Source organism: Lolium perenne, chromosome 6, assembly GCF_019359855.2.
Source record: "Lolium perenne isolate Kyuss_39 chromosome 6, Kyuss_2.0, whole genome shotgun sequence".
NCBI lineage: Eukaryota > Viridiplantae > Streptophyta > Magnoliopsida > Poales > Poaceae > Lolium > Lolium perenne.
This window is the reverse complement of record NC_067249.2, coordinates 36,514,782-36,536,517: the sequence shown is the minus strand read 5'-3', so window position 1 is coordinate 36,536,517 and position 21,736 is coordinate 36,514,782. Positions and strand designations below refer to the sequence as shown.

At 45.0% G+C, this 21,736-nt stretch overlaps 2 protein-coding genes and 1 long non-coding RNA gene across 7 annotated transcripts in view; 2 read left to right on the top strand and 1 right to left on the bottom strand.

Annotated features, from left to right (window-relative positions):
• The window catches only part of LOC127318296 (putative protein phosphatase 2C 24), a 36,430-nt gene extending 35,030 nt beyond the window's left edge, over positions 1 to 1,400 (top strand). The window contains exon 2 of the mRNA XM_071822084.1: positions 1,041 to 1,400. Within this exon, the coding sequence (XP_071678185.1) occupies positions 1,041 to 1,400 (360 nt within the window). The remainder of the gene's footprint in view (positions 1 to 1,040) is intronic.
• A 6,727-nt stretch (positions 1,401 to 8,127) lies between these two features.
• LOC127318298 (uncharacterized) lies at positions 8,128 to 11,838 on the top strand. Of its 5 annotated transcripts, XR_007861778.2 has the most exons (4): positions 8,128 to 8,699; positions 8,904 to 9,022; positions 9,145 to 9,299; positions 9,404 to 11,838. It is a non-coding gene; the product is annotated as an uncharacterized lncRNA (long non-coding RNA). The 5 variants fall into 5 exon arrangements; XR_007861777.2 differs by having other exon boundaries at positions 8,904 to 9,299; XR_007861776.2 differs by lacking the exon at positions 8,128 to 8,699 and having other exon boundaries at positions 8,714 to 9,022.
• Positions 11,839 to 17,854: 6,016 nt separating this feature from the next.
• On the bottom strand, positions 17,855 to 19,294 carry LOC127318294 (uncharacterized). The gene has a single exon (XM_051348768.2). The coding sequence runs from the start codon at positions 19,292 to 19,294 to the stop codon at positions 18,086 to 18,088; it is 1,209 nt and encodes a 402-aa protein (XP_051204728.1). The 3' UTR covers positions 17,855 to 18,085.
• Positions 19,295 to 21,736: the final 2,442 nt, after the last annotated feature.

Genomic DNA, 21,736 nt, shown 5'->3' with positions numbered 1-21,736 from the left:
CACTGACCGCACTTGCTCGCCGCGCCGCCCATGGCGTCCCGCCTCCGCACGTAGGGGACCCGCCAGGCGTGGCCGCCACCGCCGGCCCTGGCGGCGGCAGCGGCCGGAGGAGGGGATCCCGGCGGCGCTCTAGTGTTTGGTGGGTATCGCCTCCGGAGTCGCCCGTGCGTGGCGACCCGGGAGGTATCCTCCTCACTCGTTGAGGATAAACAGAACCAACTGGAAGTGAAGGCATGCGTCACAAGTGTTAAATTTTGCGTGTATAGTATTTTCTTGGCTCAAGCCTCAAATAAATCTGGGTATAAAACGTGGGTCAGGCTTTGGCCACGTGGGAAATGGATGAATGGTTGTGCTGCGGAATGAAGAAAATGAAAAGCCGACGAATGACGGCGGGCAGGCAGCAGCCCCGGAGTTCTTAATTAATGCATGCGCGCGTGAGCAAAGACGTACTAGTACACGGAATTAATCGAAGCGGGGCGGGGGAGTTTGTGCGCCGCGCACGTGATGGATCGACCGTGTCATACGTACGAGTCGCACACGGTTGTACTAGGCGCGACCGTCCACGAGGCCGCCCACTGCACGGCGTGAATGGAAAGGCGCGCTCACCACACCAGGGATGGAGAGCATTAATTACGCTTAGCTGGCGGATGCATGCGCGCTCGCGCGGGTGAGCATCCGCGCCCACGTCGGAATGGGAGCGATCGATGGGTCTGCCGATTTGTTTCCGTTCACACCTCCCATCGATTAAACATGGACCCCTCCAACCTGGATTCCGGCTCCCCAACCCAACTAGTACTCCTACATGACGAGCGCCTTCGAGCAGGTGCTGACGGCCGAGCCCGGCACGCCCGTACGTCTGCCGCCCCTACACGCTGCTGGACCGGGCGTACGAGGAGACCGTCGCGTCCGCCGCCACCGGGGGATCCACCGCGGTCATCCTCTCGCTCGCCGTCGCCGGGACGGCTCTCCTCAAGTGGGCCTACCTCGGGGACAGCGCCTTCGCCGTGTTCCGGGACGGTGCGCTCCTGCACCGTTCGCAGCGCCAGCAGAAGCGCTTCAACTGCCCGCTCCAGCTCAATGGCCGCGGGAGCGGGGACAGCATCACCCAGGCGGACGTCGGCGAGATTGCTGTGAGGCACGGGGATGTCCTGGTGGTCGGCACGGACGGGCTCTTCGACAACGTCTTCGACGCCGACCTGGAGCGGCTCGTGCGGATGGGCACCGCGCTCGGCTTCTCTCCCAAGAATATGGCGGACGTCGTCGCGGGCGTCGCCTACGAGATATCCATGAGCGGCTCCACGGACTCGCCCTACAGCTCCGACAGCCGCAAGCTACGAGGAGACCGATGCCGCGGCGGGAAGCAGGATGATATTACTATCCTCGTCGCCTTCCTTATCTAGTCTTATTTATTCGTCACATGCATCTAGCTTTTTTTTTTCCTTACTTTCTTGTGCACGTATATACTACCAGCTACGTTCTCAATGTTGGGGACTGACAGGTCTAACTCAGTTTGGACCTTCCGACCTCTGCAAATTAATTAGTGGATGTTTAGGTCGTCGATCCAACTGAGAATGCATTATTGGTTCAGTCAACTGTTGATCTTCTCTTTAGTTTGTGTAGACAGTCGCACCATGACATTAGCAGTGTTCTCCCATCCATTAACGAAATAGATGGACTCATGTACTGATCTTGCGTGCTGAGCTTGTGGGAGGCATCAATAAACCTTGTCCCCAACTCCACCGTGTGGTTATCAAGCACAAGGTTTCACATAAGTAAATAAACACAAGTAAAAATAAAATGAGTAGAACTAGATGAAATAAAGTAACTAAGTAAAAACTGTAAAAAGGTTGATTGTTTATCGGTGTTTTGGATGCAAATAAGAAAAGTAAATATTTTTATATTTTCATATTAAAATAGTGCAACAAATAGAAAATAAGATAAAAGCAATTTAAAGGTGTTTCTTACGTTAAAAAGTGGACCGGGGTTCATGGGTTCACTTGACTATTCTCTATTTTAAATTGTAGTGGACAAATAGTAATTCATAAATGAGATATAAGGATGCAAAACAATAATATGAATAAGATACGCATTCATATGGGTATCATGTCCTAACATAGAGATGATGCAACACATCTCTCTTATACTCCACAAGAAAGGGAAAACTTCATGCAATCTTGTATTAAGAATTAACAGAGTATAGCCATAAATACTTTAACATGATGTTTGAATGTCAAATATGCTACCTTGACCAAACAAGATCATCACTTTTGTCACGTGAGGAGCATAGCACATGCATTCACTTCATCCCTAGTAAGGTAGCAAAACAAAAGGCAAAGCCATAATAGATCATGAATTTATTGTCATTATTCAATCACTAAAACCATGCTACTCCATTAATACACACATCACCCCACACACGCTCTTACATAGATGTTAAATCAGACCAACTACTTAAGAACGGGGTACATAATATGCATCTATCAATACATCTTACACATAATACGATCAGATATCATAGAATAAGGATCCACCACATAAGTATTACAAATATGACCATAATCAAGTGAGGCCGCTCATATGGCACTAAGATGAAGAACATGAGAGAAATAGATCAAGCTACTGCAACAAACCCGTAGTCCAGAGGTGGACTATTCTCCTTTGGTCATGGTGATGATGATGAAGATGTTGGAGAAGGTGGAGATCCCTCTGGCGGCAGAGTTTTCCCCTCCAATCTTTTTTTTGAAAGGAATACGGTAGGGGAAGCCCCTACAGTGGTTTTTTTTTTAATAATAAGAACCCAATTCTGCGTCCATGGGGACTTGAACCTGGGTGGCTAGGTTGTACATCCACTTCCCTAACCGAACGACCTATGCTCACTTATTTTCCCCCTCCAATCATCTCTCCCGATAGCTCTTTGAGGCCATATATATTGACTTTTAGGTCAAAATACGTTGGTGGGCGAAAAGATCACACAATTTGGACTATCGGTGGCCGAAAGAGGTCAAGTGGCGTGCCATAGATGTTTGGGCGCACCATCTGGGCTCTTTTAGGCCTCAAGGCTATCCAGGTGTGCTTCCAGGTCCCAGGGTGCTTCTCCCGATGAAAAAATGATGCTCCAAAAATTACAGGTCAATTTGACTCCGTATAGGTCTCTGAAAGTGAAAAATACACAAAACAACTTTTCTTGTTCTGCAGAGTAATAAATCAAATAAAGGAGATAATTTGTAAATCCCTATAAATCATTCTAAAACATGGTATTATCATCATATATATTGCAAATATGTGAGAACTTAATATGATAAAAGACAAAGTTCATGTATGCATTTTACATTCATACAATTTAGAAAATCTTTATTGCATTTGCATCTCACTTGCAATTAAGAAAACCTTAGTTGCAACCCACTTGTAACTAGGAAAACCTCATTGCAACCCACCTGCAACTATCATATTAACACGAATCATGGTGCAAATCAAATGTTTAAGGAGTCAACTGAAACATAATAGAAATCCAATTTCATTTAAAAAGCAGTCGACCCATAGCATCTTTTATCTCAGAGAGTAAAACCTTTGACACCACATACTTCCTGGGAGAGCTTATAATTCACTACACACCACATTTGAATTCATGGTTTTGATCTCTACGAGACTGAAACTCAAAGTCGGACATATGATATAGGCATCAATACGCCACACTAACTTTCTTTATCTAACAATTTGCTACTTTTCACCGTGAAAATCGAGAAATTAAAACTATAAACATAATTTCCCCTACCCATTCTTGAAGCACTTGCCATCCTCGCGAACTTCGATCTATCTCCAAGCCCCACAGCTAGGACTGGCTATGGTGGCGCAACTTTGAGCGCAAAAATAGGGTGGCGGCAAGAAATTGGTGGAGGAAGCAAGGAAATGCATGACAACTGAGAGCTCCCGGGTTGCGGCGCGTCGCCACCGCCTGAGTAGACGATTGAGGTGTCATCATCTTCCTCCTCCGAGAAGGAGGTGAAGGCCCACGACGACTTCGAGGAGGTGGAGATCGACGAAGACTCTGATGAGGAGGAGGCCATGCCCGTGTTCGAGCCTGATGAGAAGTGCTCCGTTGGGTACTCGCCGTGCGCACGGAGGCGAGGGATGCGATGGTATGTCACGATGCCGTGGTGTACAACGCAGCACAGTTGGAGCTAGGAAGCCTCCAAGCAGCACGAGGCGAACCACCAAGCGTGGTGCATCCATGCCTCTGTTTAAAATAACGCCTATAGCCACGGCGATTTCTAGGGCTACAAAAGACTATAGGGGGCTAAGATTATATAGACGATTTATGAAAAAAAATTCAATACTTCAGCACCATATAACCATATATAGTACATACATCAATAATTCACAAATGCATCGCAAGGTAACATAGTCACGTAAGAGATGCACATAATTAAAATATAGTTTACATATAGTTCGATCCAAAACATAGTTCACATATAGCTAAGGATATAGTTATGTACAAATATTACAACATCATTAAATAGCAGCAGTTCATGATATGGTGGTGTCTATAAATTGGTTCGCTTTGTAAATTTTGGGTTAATATTTTTTGGACACATTGAGCGGGAAGATAGCCGCTATTGAGCTAAACTGTGGCTAAATAGCTATGGCCGCACTATTAGCGGCTATTTCTATTTTAACTTTTAAAAGATCTAGTTGTAGCGGCATGCGTCTCGAAAAACTATAGCCATGATCTATAGCGGGCTATTTTAAACAGAGATCCAGGTCTACATGGCGGACTCCTCCGATCACGAGGAGTAGAGTGCCGTCGCCTTTTAGTCTCCCATAAAGTGCCACCGGCGCCTTTTGGTCCCAGGTTTAGGGGTCTTACTAACCTATGAATGTAATAAACTTTTTTTTGTGTATGTAAATTATGTTGATGATGAACTCGTTCTAGTGAAAATCTTCCACGAATCTATTGTTTAAAAAATACAGTTTAATTTTCAGGATCTGCTGTGGCGCAAGATATCTTGTGTTGGAAAACATTTTTCCAGCTTCGTGATCTGAAATATTCGTGTTAGGCTTATGGAAGATTTGTTAGAGTTGCTTATCTATAATATCTAAATAGGAGCAACCCACTAAGTTGAATTCTCTCAACATGCAAGCATGCCACCTCATCGGTCCCACAATATCAATGCATACAGCAATCGGATGCTATCATTTATTATGTTTTCTTTGATTTTCCAAAGTGGCAGCCATATTGTCTTCTTGGCAGCACTTTACTTTTCGTCTCCCGACTCTCCGCATTGGAATTTGGAAACGAGACGTCCCCAGAATTAATCAGTGAGATAGGCTACCAGGCGGAACTAATAACTGAGGCAGGCCATCAGGTAGCCACATCTCACTCTGCGCCGACTTCCATGCATAAATACACTGCTTTCCTTTGCAAAGATTCATCCTTCATCTGTGTGGTGCAACTCAATCAGTCCGCGCTTGTTATAAAACCGCGCAAATAAAAGTAGATCAAACGAAGAACAGGAACACATATTTTTACGTGGAAAATCCAAACAGGGAAAAAACCACGAAACGCACGGCGACGTATCACTATAATTGGAGGAATATTACAATACACGAGAGGACAGACCCTCTACGTGCTATCAATATGGAGAAACTCTCTCTCATCTATTCTATGACTACCTTGAACTATATATAGGGGCAAACAACTCTCTTTCTTGGTGGACACGAAATAGAGTTGTTATGTGCTACGTCTAGCATGGTTGGCACGCCGTAGTCCGTTAGGACTCCTTCCATAGTACAACAGGTAAACAGATTTCGGAACACAATACAACAAACTCCACCTTGAGCCGAAATCCATTGCAATAGTCATAGATAGCATTCAACTCCTCAACTAAAGTCATCACAAGTAAACCTTGTGCCTTGAAACGTCCATAGGACTATTAAACTTCTCATGAAGTCAAATTGAGCAAATCTATCTTGGGTCGTCCAGAAAACAACATGGCTGTCAACAAAGCAGACATATGAACTTGGGCATCCTGTAAAACCCCATCAAAAGTCTGAGTCTGTGCCACTGACCTCAAAGAAAAACTGAAACTGCTCAAACATCAAATGGCATAAGTCATCATATCTCCTGTGGTGCCTGAACGAGCGCATAGCTCATAGTGCAACATCTCGGTGCACATAACATTGTGAAGAACTCATCTCATGGAATCTGAACGTGCTACAAACTAGAGAGCACAAACCTCGGCAAAACATACTCATGCAAGAGCATCTGGTACAAAGGGCATAACGTACACCAAAAACTGCCGACTCATAATGGTTAATGAAAATCCATGACATGGTCAAAAACTGCCTTGTAGAACAACTGTCGGATGAAGGAACCTCAACATGCAATGGAGCATCAACTCTGCAATAGACCCCTCTTGAAAGAGCATAGACAACTGAATTACACTGAAACTTACAGTACTAAATGTTGTAGTATCTAGCAGAAAACAATCTCCACTTGCACCTCAAATAATCCTCATCACGAACTTGAGTAACAAAGCAAAACCTTCACATGCATAACAGCAAAAAACTCGGAGAGCAAAGAGTATAATGCTGGCTACCAACAGGCATAAAAATTACCTCCTCCATATTTTTTTAATATCTGAATTGTGTTCTTCATATAATTGCAGCAACATAATATCCGAAATTCGGATCTATAATATATCCCAGCAGGCTACAATTCAACTCCACCTTGAACTGAAAACTATCAAAAACTGATGATCATATCAGTAGCAAATCATCGAACATAGGTGGCGTGGAAATCCTTTCTTTTTCTCCTCGCTAGTCCAAACAACAACATGCTTATTTCCAAAACTATTTGGTGCATCCTCATAATTGGCTTGCGCCGAACAATGCTCGCATCTTGACTTGCCAAGAAAACCTTGTGTCATAATACAACAGCTGAACATCGGACTTCATAATATCTATGAGTCGATAAAACTGTGATCACAAAGTAGTACAAGCCACGAAAAAATTCTTTGTAAAACAAAATTGCAGAGCAAAAATCTGAGATAAACTGGACATGGGACTGTCTCGGATAGGCTTAGCAATCAGAGATGAAAGGAAATCGGAACTAGTACTGTTTTCAAGACTTCACCTAAAGTAGCACTAGTGCGGCAGCAAAACAAAATTCTTTTGATACCTGGGAACTTGATCCGTAGATGATTGATCATATGATGTGCTTCACATGCGTGATCAAAGATTGATTACGTAAGCTCAGCTTCACGTTGCAATCGGCGGACAACAGCAGCGATTAACACCGATCGGAAACCACACCAGTCGATCTCAATTCCGTCTGGAAGGAACAACGAAGCGGATCGGTGACTTGGCGATGCGGCGGATTTCTGCGGACGCTGAAAATTTTCTTCTCCCTGATGCAAAGCAGCGGAACAGAGTGACTCATCAAATCATCAAAAAACGGTGCACAGATGCCGACGGAAAAACTGCAAACTTCTAGATCTAATTTTATAGACTGGATCTGATTCGGCAAAGCTGCATAAGACCGCAAGATTGCGGCCGATAATCCAATCGCGCGGTGCTGCCCCAGGAGCAGAGAAGTCTCCCGGGGCAGCGGATCGATCTCAAGCCTTGTGCTCTGATACCACTTGTTATGATCGAGATGTACAATAAACGAAGAACGAAAAGTAAAACACTGCAGGGGACACGAGATTTTAACGTGGAAAACCCTTGCAACACACAAGGGAAAAACCACGGGCGCCAGCCAGCAAAACTTCACTATTTCGGTGGTGTTTACAAACGCCGTGGGTGTACAATGATGCGACCATAGTCCCACTCAACACTACTCCACTCGCCCTTATGCGCTATAATAACTAAATAGTAGCAACCCACTAAGTGATTTCTCTCAACATGCAAGTATGCCACCTAAACAGCCCACCACATCAGCAAATAGCATGTCTTTTCATTTAAATTATTATTTAAGGATAATCAGCAAATCTTTTCGTTCAGCTATATCTTCTCTACTACTTAAAAAGACTAAAGTGGTTCCTTATTCTGCCGTCACAATACGTTTGGTCGTCCTCCCGTTACGTTTGGTCGTCGTCTGTCGAACCTTCGCAAGTAGCTTCGCCCGTCCCGCAAATCACGCCTCGCGAAAGAAATGCGTCGTCAAACTTTCCCCACAATCAGGCCCCAACCACGCCCATACAGCTCCGCTCCAATCGGAACGCCGCCCGCAGCTCCGGCTCCCTCATCCACCTCTCAGCCTCCAACGTCCCTCCCCGCGCCATCCACCTCATGTCGCGATGCGCCCCCGCCATGGCAACGGCCTGAATGCATCTTGCAGTGGACGGCCGTCAGCATCTCCTGCTCCATCCCGAGCAATGTCCACGGCGCCGCCAGCCACCATAGCGCCGCTGGACTCTGAGGGCTTGAGGCCTGGCGATTCAACCAGTTCCACAACCCACGCCCAGTACCCATTATCCTCGTCGCGTATGCGGACCCTCTGGAGCAGGCTGGGGAACCGCATCGATTCCAGAAGATCGCCATCAATATGGGAATGATCTGCATCAAATCGATCCAACCTTACAATTGGAATCTCGGAGATATCTGAGCGATTCGAGGAGCAGGGGTCATGGGCGAGGAGAGCAATCCGACGGCGAGGGCTTCGACATCACCACGCGGTGGTAATTTTACTGGCAAATTTGGTAATTTTCCCTGTTTAACTTTCTTAAACATACGGCAAAACTATTGCTGGGAGACAAATAGCGAGAATCAGTCCCCGCCCTCCCTACATCCAGTTCCTCCGCCGCCAGCCCGTCCAGTCCATGTGATTCTGTAGAGAAATTAATTACTGTAGTTGATTCTGCTTCAGAGTGCTCTATCGATTTGCTCCTATTTTCGCTTCTCAGGTAGCTTCGTTGGACATGGTTGTGCTTTTTTGGAGAAGAAGCACTATTGCAGTTCAGTATAGAGTCAAAAGCAATTTGCAGCTACCAGAGCAAAGTTGTCTCAACTCCGCGACGATTAGGTTTTCTTCTCTCTATATTTATTTCTACACCTCATCCACTAGGCCAAGCGCATCATCAATATGTTTCCATGGTAATGATTCAACTCGTCTCTATTTCTCTCTGAATTTTCTAACTGCGGCAGGTCAATGGATGAATGGAATCGCTATGCACTGGTCTTGGACTATCGATGGTCACAAGATTTAGCGACTGTCGATGGAATCAAAAATAACATCATGCTTCCGGTTTTTGCAAGCTCATCCCAGGAGCTACTCTGCAGTGTTCTTCTAATTGTACATGGTAATGTTGATTTAGTCGCTAAATTCAGAAATATCCCTGCTGCTGCAGTCCCGAATGGTGACGGTGCCATCGTGGACTAATACTTCTGAACTTCTGATCCACAGGTACGCCTTGCACCGGGTGTTTCAGTGGGGGCAACACCTGACCAACGACATGTTCGAGCCCGACGTGATGATATGGAAGGCGCAACAGAATAAACAGAGATGGGGAGCATATGGAGGGCTACAAATCCTTCCTCCCATCCGTCTGCAATGTGTGATGAGGGACAAGCAACATCGGCCGGCGCTCCATCACTGGCCGCCGCGCTGGCGACAGTGGGAAGGGGAAGATGGCGGCAGAATTCGGGGTTCACCAGGAGAACAGTGCATCTAGGTGTGCGGTGGCGGTATCAGAGTCGGAGGCGGAGGTGGTACAGAGTGTACGTTGTCCGACAGGTCGCTGATGCCCATGGCCGTCGGCCAGAACGTGTTGGGTCGCTGATGCAGGACGGCGGCGCAATCGCCACAGTAAATTCAGAGGCATGAAGCCATGAACTGAACAACTAGCTAAGATAACATGCAATCATTCTATATTGCACTTCAACCATCAAGCACTTCAGAAGATTTGGGGCGTTCGAGTGCACCGGGCACCAGTGTCTCGACAAGACGACGGTGATCACGGTTGCGTGGACCTGTTGTTGAGGATTGTCGCGCGGAGGTGCCCCAAGTGCAACTGCAGGTAAGTGCTTAACCTGAATCTTTTGCTCACAAGCTAATTATTTTCAAGTTACAAACTACAGTGAGGCAGGTTCCTATCCGCTACATGCGTGGATTTTCAGGTGCATGCATTCTATCTGCTACACATTGGCTTTTCAGGTGCATGCATTCTATCTGCTACATGCGTGGCTCCATGATGATGGGTGCATATATATGTTTGCACGAATATGGAGTACTAATTTACATAACTATCGTCAGGTTAAAGCATGCACCGTACACCTAATTTTGGTGTGCAAAATGCCACAATCTTATTCATATTTCACATCAAAATATTGGAGTCTTCATACTTCTTCCATTGATCTCAACTGATTTACTTAGAGAACTTCAGATACGTTGGTTAGGCAATGCCTTCTACGGCTCTTCTTTGTTGGTACAAATAAAAAAAAGGTGTCATATTTTCTTTCTTCAACAGTAAGATAGATTGGAAATCATGGGTAGAACAAAGAGAAGCAAATATTTATTTTCAAATTTAGTAGTGAAGGAACGTGTAGTATATATGTTCTACTTCCTCTAGATATATTCATTTTTTTGTCAGTTATTTTCTGGTAGTGAAGAAAATATTTAATAAAAATTAACCCGTATGCACAGTTGTATTCTCAAATACTTACTAAGATGGGCATCTTCAATATTTATTTTGATTCAGAATGTTGCATGGACTTATTACTTAGCATGCATTTAATATTTTTTAGCATTTTATTGTTGTAATGGGATACAGTATTAAGACATGGAAAAAATAGCGCGCTATTTCGACGTTAATAGCACGCTATAGCGTTTTTGGACACGCCACACTACATCATTTTGGCGCTATAGCGTGCTATAGCGCGCTATAGCACGCTAATAGCGTATTTTTCAGCCGACGCTATTTTGTTATAGCGCGCTATTTTTTTCCTAAGATTTGTCAATTTTGTTCTTGATTGTAATTCTTGGGCGATTAGCTACAAGTACTCATGTCCTTTTGTAGATTGTTGAGCTTTAGAATGAAAGAATCGTAAAGTTGAATAGACTTGGGCATCAGGTAGATAAATTAATTTGATTTGGGTGTTGCCAATGATTAAAGATGAATCGACGAGAAGGTCACCTGCAGGCTGTGTACATTTTGTGCAAATATCTTGGTTTGGAAAATCAACATTTATAACTACCCATGTATACCCATGCTATTGTTTTGCAAGTTGTGCCATTGTTAGTAGTACAAAATGTAAGATTGCAAGAATGTTTTAGAGAAGAGCTTGACACAACATTTTACTACTTGAAGCATTTTGGAGTTCGTACAATGTTTCCTTATATCTAGATCTTTTTTGCATACATATATGTATGGTAAGGTGATTTGTTTTCTTTTGAAGCTAATGCGCGTCAACACTTTCTCCTTTCATCTTTTTTAATTAGACGTGTGTGATCTGATAAATCGCATAACAGATGGACGCATCAAGAGGTCCAATTGTGATTTGGGTTGTTGATCTAAGAGCCTTGCAAGACCTCTATTACTCTATAGTGCATATGAACGAAGTTGTGAGCTAAAAGATCTGTCATGGTTTGACCACTTTTTAAGACTGGAGAGCATACAGTCAGGTCAGACCCTCAACAAATTATCAACATATACAGATTATAATGATATGAGGGTTGTGCTCGGATAAATTTGTGTACATCTCTCGAAGACTTTGTACTATTTGATATGGCATCATTGGGTAGCAGTGTAGCAGCGCCTGTACTATGTCCACAACTCACTTGTATAAAATAAAACCAATATTTATTACCAGGTCAATACATTATTTGTTGCTCCTCCTTTACCCATTTGATTTAAAGATCCAGTTTAACGAATTACTCATTAAACTTGTTAACCTTGGTCAAAATTAATGTCAATGCCGGGTTTACTGAAGTATAATGACGACTTTATCGAAGTGGAGTGACTACTTATCAAAATGTTGACCTAACGGTCGAAGAAAGCCGGTAAAATATGGTAGATCCATCCTTGCCATCCACCGCCACCCCCAAAACCGAAGAAGGCCATGAGCCGTCGGAAGGAGGGTGCGCGGAGGACTCACCGGCCACCACAGGAACCGCAGCCTACGGGGTCACCCCGGCCGACCAACACCATGGCAGGCATGGAGCCGAGATCCGACCATCGTGCTGCCCGCGTAGCCACAACGGCCGCCTCCTCCACCGCGAGATCTGGGACCGCCGCCCCGGCGCCCAGCTCGCCCCGACGCTGCACCGACGACCAGCGCCTTCGACGAGCCCGGCACGAAGACCTCTACCACGCATCTATGCCTCCACGACAGCTCGCCCCCACAGCCTTCGGCGGCAAGGGCGTCGCCGCCACCGCTTCGTAAGGAGAGGGAGATGGCGGCAGCGGCGGCGGGATGTGGCCGGAAAGGGGAGCCCGCGGGCAGCGGCTAGGGTTTCCCCGTGTCGCCCGTGCGGGAGCGACGCGGGGTCGGGGTCCTTGGATTTTCCTTCTGACCAAATACAGGGGGCCTTACTGCCAATGAGGTCTCGGCTTTGTCACATGCCCCTTTGTTTCAATTTCTTCTTCATCAATTTGCTTCTGTAAATGAGTAATCTAGGTATCTCAATCCTGGATCAAGGACTGGAACTTCTTTACCATGATCTCATGTCTTTAACAAGTTCTTCTGGTCTTGTATTTTAGAAAACAAGCGTGAATCTTATGGTGATGCTGCTATTGGTTTAGGATTATTTTTTCTCTCTGTGAGTATGCTTAGAGTTATGAAAACCTCGTGAGGTCATCTATGACTAGCTTATCAGCAGTTAGAATCTTGTCCAGGTCATATGGGGTGTAAGACTCCTGCAGCTGAATGTATACTGCTTTAAAGAATGGGATACTGGATTTTGTAACAAACGAATGATATTACAGCCACATTCTTTCGTGGTGGTGTCGTATACTTGGGATATTTTTTTACTAGACAAACACTTTGGGTGTGTCCCAACTATACTTGGCCAATTAACCATACCGGTCTGTATTTAGACCTGGTGTGAATACTTTTGTAAAGCACGCCGCTTCATTGTTGAAACAAGCACACATTGAGACATTGAAAAAAACATATGTCCATTCATATTGTTAAAGGTGAAATGATAACAATCTTCTTTATTGAAACCCTTTGATTGGTTACGAGTTTCCCCTGCCGCCCAGGTCGCTCGCGCGGGCGACTCCGGAGACAACCACGAAACCCTAAAAGAGTGTGTCGCGACCCTACCTGGCCGGCGCAGACGGTGGCGGCGGCGCCCAGCCGCAAAAGGCGGTGGGCTGTGTGGCGCACCCCTACGAAATCCCTTCGCGCGGGGGGGGGGGGGGGGGGCATCGTCGCGCGCACGAGGAGGCGGCACGGTGATGGAGCGGCGGGTAAATCTTAACCGTCCATACGCATCCATCCCATGCCATTTCCTTTTTTTTCTTTTTCTTTTCTTTTCTTTTCTTGCTTTGTGTTTTATTTTATTACTTTTATTTCTTGCCAGTTATGATTTGTGTATATGTATTGAGAAATGAAATCTAAAGACCCGTGGCAACGCACGGGCATTTGTACTAGTCTCTATCTAAATAGCAATCCCCCACTGCTATATTTCTCTGCAAATCTATGCCTCCACGTCACCCCAAACAGGTGATACCAAGTCTGCCCCCACATGATAGTCCTCAAAGAGGAGGTGTTTGGGTGAAGCACTCTCTTTTCCCCCCAGATAGCTCTCAGCCCGCTACAGTGTTTTGAGAGTCTTTTCAGGAGGACCGGGCTCCTCTCGAGCCCCTCTCGCCGGATTAGCTGGCCGGAGGCGGCAAAGGAGTGGCGCCGGGGTAGATTTAGGTTGTTTTTCTTGTTGTAGCTGGCTTTATGCCGTAGTTGGCTTCTATGCCGTAGTTGGCCGCCGTGCCGTAGTCGGCCGCTGTGCCGGGAGTTTAACAGCAGATCTTGCTGGCCAGATCTGCTGCTGGCTTCTCCTGCTTGTCTTCGTCGAGATGATCCTCCGGTCGGAGATGATGGGGTTGGGCAAGGTGGAGTTCCGCTCCGTCAATAAGGCCGTGGTGCTGGTGCTGGACCCGGTTTCGTCTTCTTTCTTCGTCGGCAACGGATCTTCTCTGCTCTTTCTGGTCGGCCATGGTGGCGGGAGGAAGGAGAAGAGTAGCTCGGTGGCCTTTCGAAGGGAGATGAGAGGCAGGGGCTCGGTGGAGTCTGCTCCTGCTGCAGCAGCTTCTAAGCAACGGCACGTTTTTGCCGCCGCTATCTCTGGCCATGGGAATGGCCCTGCTGCCCTCGAGCTTGTCTGCTTGAGGATCTTCAACCTCCATCGGAGGAATCTTCAAGGCCTCGTCGCGTCTGTGCAAGTTCGTGTTCCCCCAAGTGGTGCTGTCCCCGGTGGGAGCAAGGATGGATGTGGCGAGTTGCCTGTCTTCGTCGGCGGCGAACCTGTCCTTGATCGCGTTTTTGGGACTCTTTCTAGGGTGCTCTATGCAAAATTTATGGACTGTGCTATAATTTTCTCTTTCTTTAAGGTCCTTCTTGTAATTCTGTACCCACCGCCGCATAAATGCAGACTCTAGCCCCTTTGGGGCCCCCCTTGTTCAAAAAAAAAAAAAAAAAAAAAAGAGGAGGCGTTTGCAGATTCCACGTGTGTAGTTCCCATCTGGCCAATCGTCTATCACCGTGTTGTGTTTCTGTTTTGGCTTTCTTTGGTGAAGCAAGTGCCGGCACGGCAGCATCCTGTGCCTTCCCGTCTTCAGTTAGGCCTGGCAAGATCACAAATTGCCACCAATTTGTAGTAGCAACGTCGCTAATTTCCTTCAAAGTAAGAAAGCAAGATTTGCTAAACTAGCTAGCTGCAAGCAGAGCCACGCCTGCCAAGTCCACTGAGTTTTTGTCAATTCTATTTCGTACATTAGTATATTGTGTTGTTATTTTTACTGTAGAGAGGGTTGCTCAATTCGACCATGTGGTGCAGGTACGCGCAACATTTGGTCAACTGATTACCTTCAACTTATATGCAACCATGAGGCTGGTATGAAAATCTCAGTTTTTTTCCGAGATATGTAATGCAAGTACATTCTTTTTTATCTATACTTAACATAAAAAAATTATCTGTTATTCTAAGTTTCAGAAGTACCTTTTCAACTCATAAAAAAACTATATACACCTATTTTCCATATCTTTTTTCCCCTGAAAAGGACCTGTTGGGCATTTGCCATAATTTTTATTTATTTACTGTGCACAATATTTTACATTATATGTGTAAATCGTCTGATCATTTAATAAATTAATCATGTTGTTTCAAAGTATATTGAATGAAACATTTATGCATCACTTAATGTGTTGGGATATTGTCATTACAAAAAAATATTGAGCCTTCTATTAAACTTAGAACAGTTTTAACCATCAAGTTCAATGTAATTCCCGCAGCAATGTCGCGGGTAATCATCTAGTATTCATAGCACGGTACCACCATGGCCGCGGGAATGGGTATGAACCTTCGCACCATCTCTAGCACAAAGTATCTCACAAGGCTGACCAGAACCGCCGCTGGTGCGAACATTATGCAACACAGGGTGAGGCAGTGCTTTTTGGTAGGGCGGTGAAGCCATTGAGGCCGAGAATGTAGTGTGAAAATGTAGTGCGCTTTTTAGCAAGCAGACTAGTCATGAAAGCGGGAGAAGAGTACAGAGAAATAATCAGGATTTGAGAGAAAACGTCAAAATTAAATGCGGGTATGAGTGGTTGTGTTCAGGTTCAGGAACACCTTCAAAAAGTATTCGTCTAAAAGACACGAAGGAGACTGTTGAGGAACACATATCCCGAAAGTATTCTACATCCAAAAAACTGTGAAATTGTACCGCAGATTTGTTACCTCATGATGTAGTCACATCTAATTCAAGTTTACTGAGAAAACAAACAACTCCAACATCCCAGGCGATTCGGCCTGCAACTCATATTCCGCACTTCAGTTCAGCCAGAGGCCATCAGTTAAAGCCATCTGTATACTCAATTACTTATCAAAATTCGTCGTGCTGCCATGCCTTGTCAATGATGAAGGTAGAAGTATGTTAAATTGGACAGGCCTCTTGGCTGGACCGCACCAATTCTGCAATTCAACATTGTGACATGATGTATGAACTATATGTGAACTTTCTTACTCGGGCATAACAGAAAGGTTTACTAACTGCATTTAGCTGCATGGTGTATGAACTGAGACAAACCTCAACCAAAAACAGATCTGGCATCGGGAAACTTAAATTAACTATGCTAGACAGCATAGATCACAAGGTGCAGCATGACAAATAAAGTTTCAAACAGTTCCCTCCCCATCACACCAGTATAATGTGATCTAGATTCTTATGGAAATAAAGAAAGGAAAAAACATGTCCTACAGTTCAAAATAAAATAGATAAGCTGAGGGTGTATCAGATTTTCAGGAAAATAAGTACTCCTACCACATGTCACTAGATTTCAATAGAATCTGCGCTGCAGAAAGTAAACTAACAAGGTATAGTGCACTAATAACTCAAAAACATATTAGCCGATAAAACTGACATCATAGATTCCCTGAGTTTGAAGAAACAAAGTTGATAGATTACTGACGTGAGACATCCAGCGTAAGCATAAATGAGAAGTCACAGAACATCATATGCATAACTTTGACATAACCAATCTATCAGGCAATGCTAGAACTAACGGAGGAAGAAAAAAAAATACAGCACCCACTGAAGCATAATTTAACATTAACGTTTCCAGTCTTATGCTACAGAAAACAATGAAGCCAAACATAACTTTTGTGCCAATTTATCTAAGCTCAATGATGAAAATACAGCTGAAGGAACACCAAAAAATATTTTCTAGACAACCTGCCAAACATTCCAATTTCAAGATATAACTTAGTATGACCATGAAAACACAGGCTAGCGAAACTTCGCATAGTATTGGTAGGACGAGATTCCTTCGTTCCCAACGGCTGGAAAGGCATTAATTCCTTTGGAACAGCTTTCCTTTGGTTTTCCTACAGTTTTTCCTCCGTCCGGAGCAGGGTAGGCTATTTACCCACAGCTCATAACTACCGAACTGAATTTAGCATGCCTGGAACTGGATCACACTGCAGGTAAGCAATTGTGAAAAGATGCACAGCATGGCAGATAAGCTTCAAACTGCTCCTCAACTGGTACAATATGATCCATTTTCTTAAGGAAAGCACGCAAATGAAAAACAGCTGTTAAATCTGTGTAATAGCAACCAATTAAGTATCAAATGCATAAGCTGATGAGACACCTATCACCAATAGAGCCAGTTGAAGTAGAGGCACTGATATACTGAAAGACGCGACAGAGCCTATCGGATTTTCAGGGAAAAAATTCCACTTGTCAGTAGAGACTTCAATACAAGTGGCACTGCAGAAAGTAAACTAACAAGGGGTACTGCATTATAACTCAACATCACATTTGCTGATAAAATAGACATAGTAGATTACTAGTACAGTAAGTTTGGCAACACAAGCTTTGTAACATTACCTCCGCTCCAAAATATAATTCTTTTTAGAAAGGCTAATATTTCAGAACGGAGGTAGTAATTGACATCCAACGTATGCATAACAAGATAAGAAGTTTGGCAACACAAGCTTCATAGATGATTGACATCCCACGTATGCATAACATGATAAGAAGTTGGCATTGCGGATTCTAATTTATCAATCAAAGATTAGAAAAGACCTACCATCATAATATCATATATGCATAATTTGGCATAACCAATCAGGCCACTGCTAGAACAGGCAAACAAAAAAACAGCACCCACTGAAGCATAATTTAAACAATACCCAAATATAAACTTTTGTTTGCCAATTTTATCTAAGCAGAATGACAATACAGCTGAAGGAACACCACAAAATCTTCTCTAGACAGCCTGCCAAACATTCCAATTTCAAGCTATAACTAAGTATGACAGTCACGACTGGGATACCTATTTCAAGTACCAACATCAACATATGCAGCCTTGCCAACATAAAGCAGATACAATTACTCCTCGGTCCTTATCACCTCCAATGAAGATCTCACTTATTGACATATCCCTCTTTGCGACCCTCGAAACCAGGGCGCATAAGCTTCTTCTCACGATTCTCTATTTTGCGCGCCTTCTTCTCCTGTGCCCGCTCCCGGATGTTCTCCGTCCGTGTATTCTGCTTCTCCTTCCTCTTGCTGTCCACTGTCTTCTTCCTATCCTTCCACTGCTGCGCGGCCTTCTGCTGCCTCTTCTTATCCTTCTTCATGCTCTGCTTAATCAACGTTGGGTTATCATGTACCTTCTCCCCAGCAGCACGTCTTGTTGCCAAATCCCAGGCCATCTTGGTAGCCTTCTTAGGATCTTCCTTCGCCCTCTGCATCCGCTTAGCCTGCTCCAGCTCCTTCTTCTTGTTCTTGATCTTCCTCTTCTTCCTCCGCCTCGCATCCTTTGGATCAACCAGCACGTTGCCATACACGATATCCGGAGCCTTCCCATCGGCCTCCTTCTTGTGCTTCTTCCCATCCTTACCCTCTGCGTCATCAGCGTCCTCACGCTTGCGCTTTGTACCCTCGTCCTTCCCATTCTTCACTTTAGAACCCTTTACCTTCTTGCTCTTCTCCTTCTGGGGCTTATTCAGGAACTCCGGCCTGGTGCACCGGTTCCCACGGAGCTCCGTGATGCGGCGATGAAGCCGCTCCCGAAGCTCCTCGTAAGTCACCGACCAGTCTTCGGAAACAAGTGCTGCCGGGGCCATCAGCATCTCCTCCTTCTCGTCATCATCCTCCTCTTCCTCCTCATCATCGTCGTTGCCATCATCGTCAGCCTCTGTGGTTGCCTCGTCCTCGGTCTCCTGGATTTCGTCTTGAGACTTATCCTGCTCCTCCTCCTCTTGGTCCTCTGCCTCTTGGTTGGCGACGGACTTCTTGAGTAGGTCAAGGGTGGAGGAAGGCGGCCCCGCGGGGTCGAGGCGGGCTCGGCGGCTAGCCTTGATGTTGGCGCGGGACTGAGCCTTCATGGCCGCCTTGGCGGACTTGGAGAGCCCCTGGTAGTAGGGGCGATCCTCGTCGTCGACGGAGAGGTAGAAGCGCGGGGGGATAAGCTGGACGATGGCGTCGAAGAATAGGGCGTGCCCTTGGACACCGTCGCAGTTGGCCGCTGCCTCTAGAAGCTTGGCGGGCTTCGCGCTGGCGACGACGGAATCGTTGCCGGCCGCCTCAGCGGCAGCGGCGGCGGCGGAGGGCGAGGGTTTCCTGGCCATTGCGGCGAGGGTTTGGAGGGTTTCAGAGATGGAGGAGCTGCTGTCCGTGGCCTCCAAGGGTCTATATTGTGGTTTTGGTTTGATGGGCCAGAATGGGCCTCCAAAAGGCTTTCCATTACTAATTCTTAAGCAGCCTTTCGTTATCTTTCTTATTTGGATTCTACTGCGAGAGGTTGCAAAATCTTTAAATTCAGAAAAATCTAAGAATAAAAAATACTGTGAGAGGAACTCCGTCGTTGGATTAGCTATCTCAAAACTTTTTGGAAAAAATAATGGCTCGGCTAGGTTTTAACGAAGAGTTTGTTGATTTGCTTATGGCATGTGTGTGGCCGGTTAGATACAAAGTGAGGTTTAAGGATCAAGAGATACATGTCTTTGTTCCACAGAGGATTAAGGCAAGGTGATCCCCTTTGATCATATTTGTTTTTACTTTGTGCAAAGGGGCTGTCAATCCTAGTGACTCGTAGAGTGGAGGTTCGTGGTATGGAAGGTGTCAGGTTTTGCATAAATGCACTATCGGTCTCTCATTTGCTCTTTGGTGATGATTACCTAATCCTTATGAAAGCTTATTTGACTAATGCAACCTCAGCTACTTCACCAATACTGTGCAAGCTTAGGAAAGTTGGTGAGTGAAGCAAAGTGCAGCGTCTTTTTCAGTCCAAATGTGGATCCTGGTAAACGGGTACAAATTTGCACTGATTTGAACATCATGACTGCTGATAAATATCTGGGACTCCCGACACTTGTTTGGGATGATAGGCCACATAGCTTTTAATATCTTCTGGAAAGGGTTATTATAAGACTAGAAGGGTGGAAAGAGAGAAAAATCTATGGGGGAAGGAAATACTGCTTAAAGCTATTATTCAATCTATCCTGGTCTATGAGCTGTCAGATGTCAGTGTTTAACATCCCTAAGAAGCTTTGCAAAGCAATGACAGGTTATGTGGAAGCTTTTTGGTGGGGAGATAATGAAGAGGGGAAAAGGATGCATTAGATGACTTGGTGGAAGATGGGTGTCCTAAAGAAGATGGGAGGGATGGGATTTCATGATCTCCACACTCCTTAAATTAGCAATGTTGGCAAAACAAAGTTGGAGATTTATCACAAGACTAGATTCACTTTGTGCCCAACTTTTGAGAGCTAAATACGTTCCTAATGGTGATCTTTTAAAGGTGGGCCCAAAAAAGGTGCATTATATACCTCGCAAAGTATCATCGCTGGTTTAATATACTTTCAAGAGACGTTTTATATAGAGAGTTGGTTCGGGTCAGATGATAAATATTTGGCTGGATCCCTAGGTACCATCTAGTCCAGACCACATGATTGGGACACCAATAGGTCAAAGCCTTCTGAGAACAGTTGATGAGCTCATTAGTCATGTTACTATGGAATCGGATGAGGTTTTACTGAACGATATCTTGCATTATCTTGATGTTGCTAGGATTCTGCGGATACCTCTGAGTATGAATATGGATGAAGATTTTGTTGCATGGCACTTCACTAAATCACATACTTTTCCGTCAAATCATCCTATTACGAGGACGTGGGCATAGCCCAGTGGTTGGGGTCGCAGTGGCGCACCCCAACGACCAGAGTTTGAATCCTGTCATGAACGAATTTCTGGAATTCTCACGCCGAGGTCCCGCTTCTACTATATCATTTATTGTCTACTTTCTCCTAGCACTAATTCATTTTTTTAATCATTCTATTACAGTGAATGGAATCATAGCAATGGGAGACATTTAACTAGAGCAAATAACGATGGACCATCTTTCGAAAAATCCAGTATGGGATATACTATGGAAAATGAAAACTTCAAGCAATATAAAGATATTTGCATGGAAAGCTTTACACGGCACCTCCCAGTGCTAGCTACTTTAGCTGGCAGACACATTCTGATTTCTTCTCAATGCCCGATGTGCAACATTTGTCCTGAAGATATTCATCACATGACATTTAAGTGTCAAAGAGCAAAACTACTTTGGCAATCGTTGGGGCTCCTTTCTATAATTAATCAACTCAGTCGTTTTAGTTGATCGATCGGGTTCGGTGGTCATTGAAGAAGTGCTCAGGAACCTAAAATATCATACTACAATGGAGATACATGACTTGAAGGAGTTGATTTTGATTGGAGCTTGGTATATGTGGTGGCAACGGAGGGAATTTGTGGAAGGAGAATTTGTGGCTGCTCCAACGGAAATAACTTTCTCAATCTTGTAGCGCCACTTTCTTCTCTCTTCTCTTTTCTCTTTCCTCCACATAGAATAAAACCTACGAATGAGGGAACGCGCAAAGCTGGAACGAAACTAAGGGCATCTTCAACGCTACGACCCAAATAAACGTGTTGGGCCATCCGTTTTGATTTGTTTGGGTAGCCACGGACACTTGAACAGAGCTTTGCGTCCGCGTGTCCGTTTGACTCGCGCGCTGCGCCCACCGCGG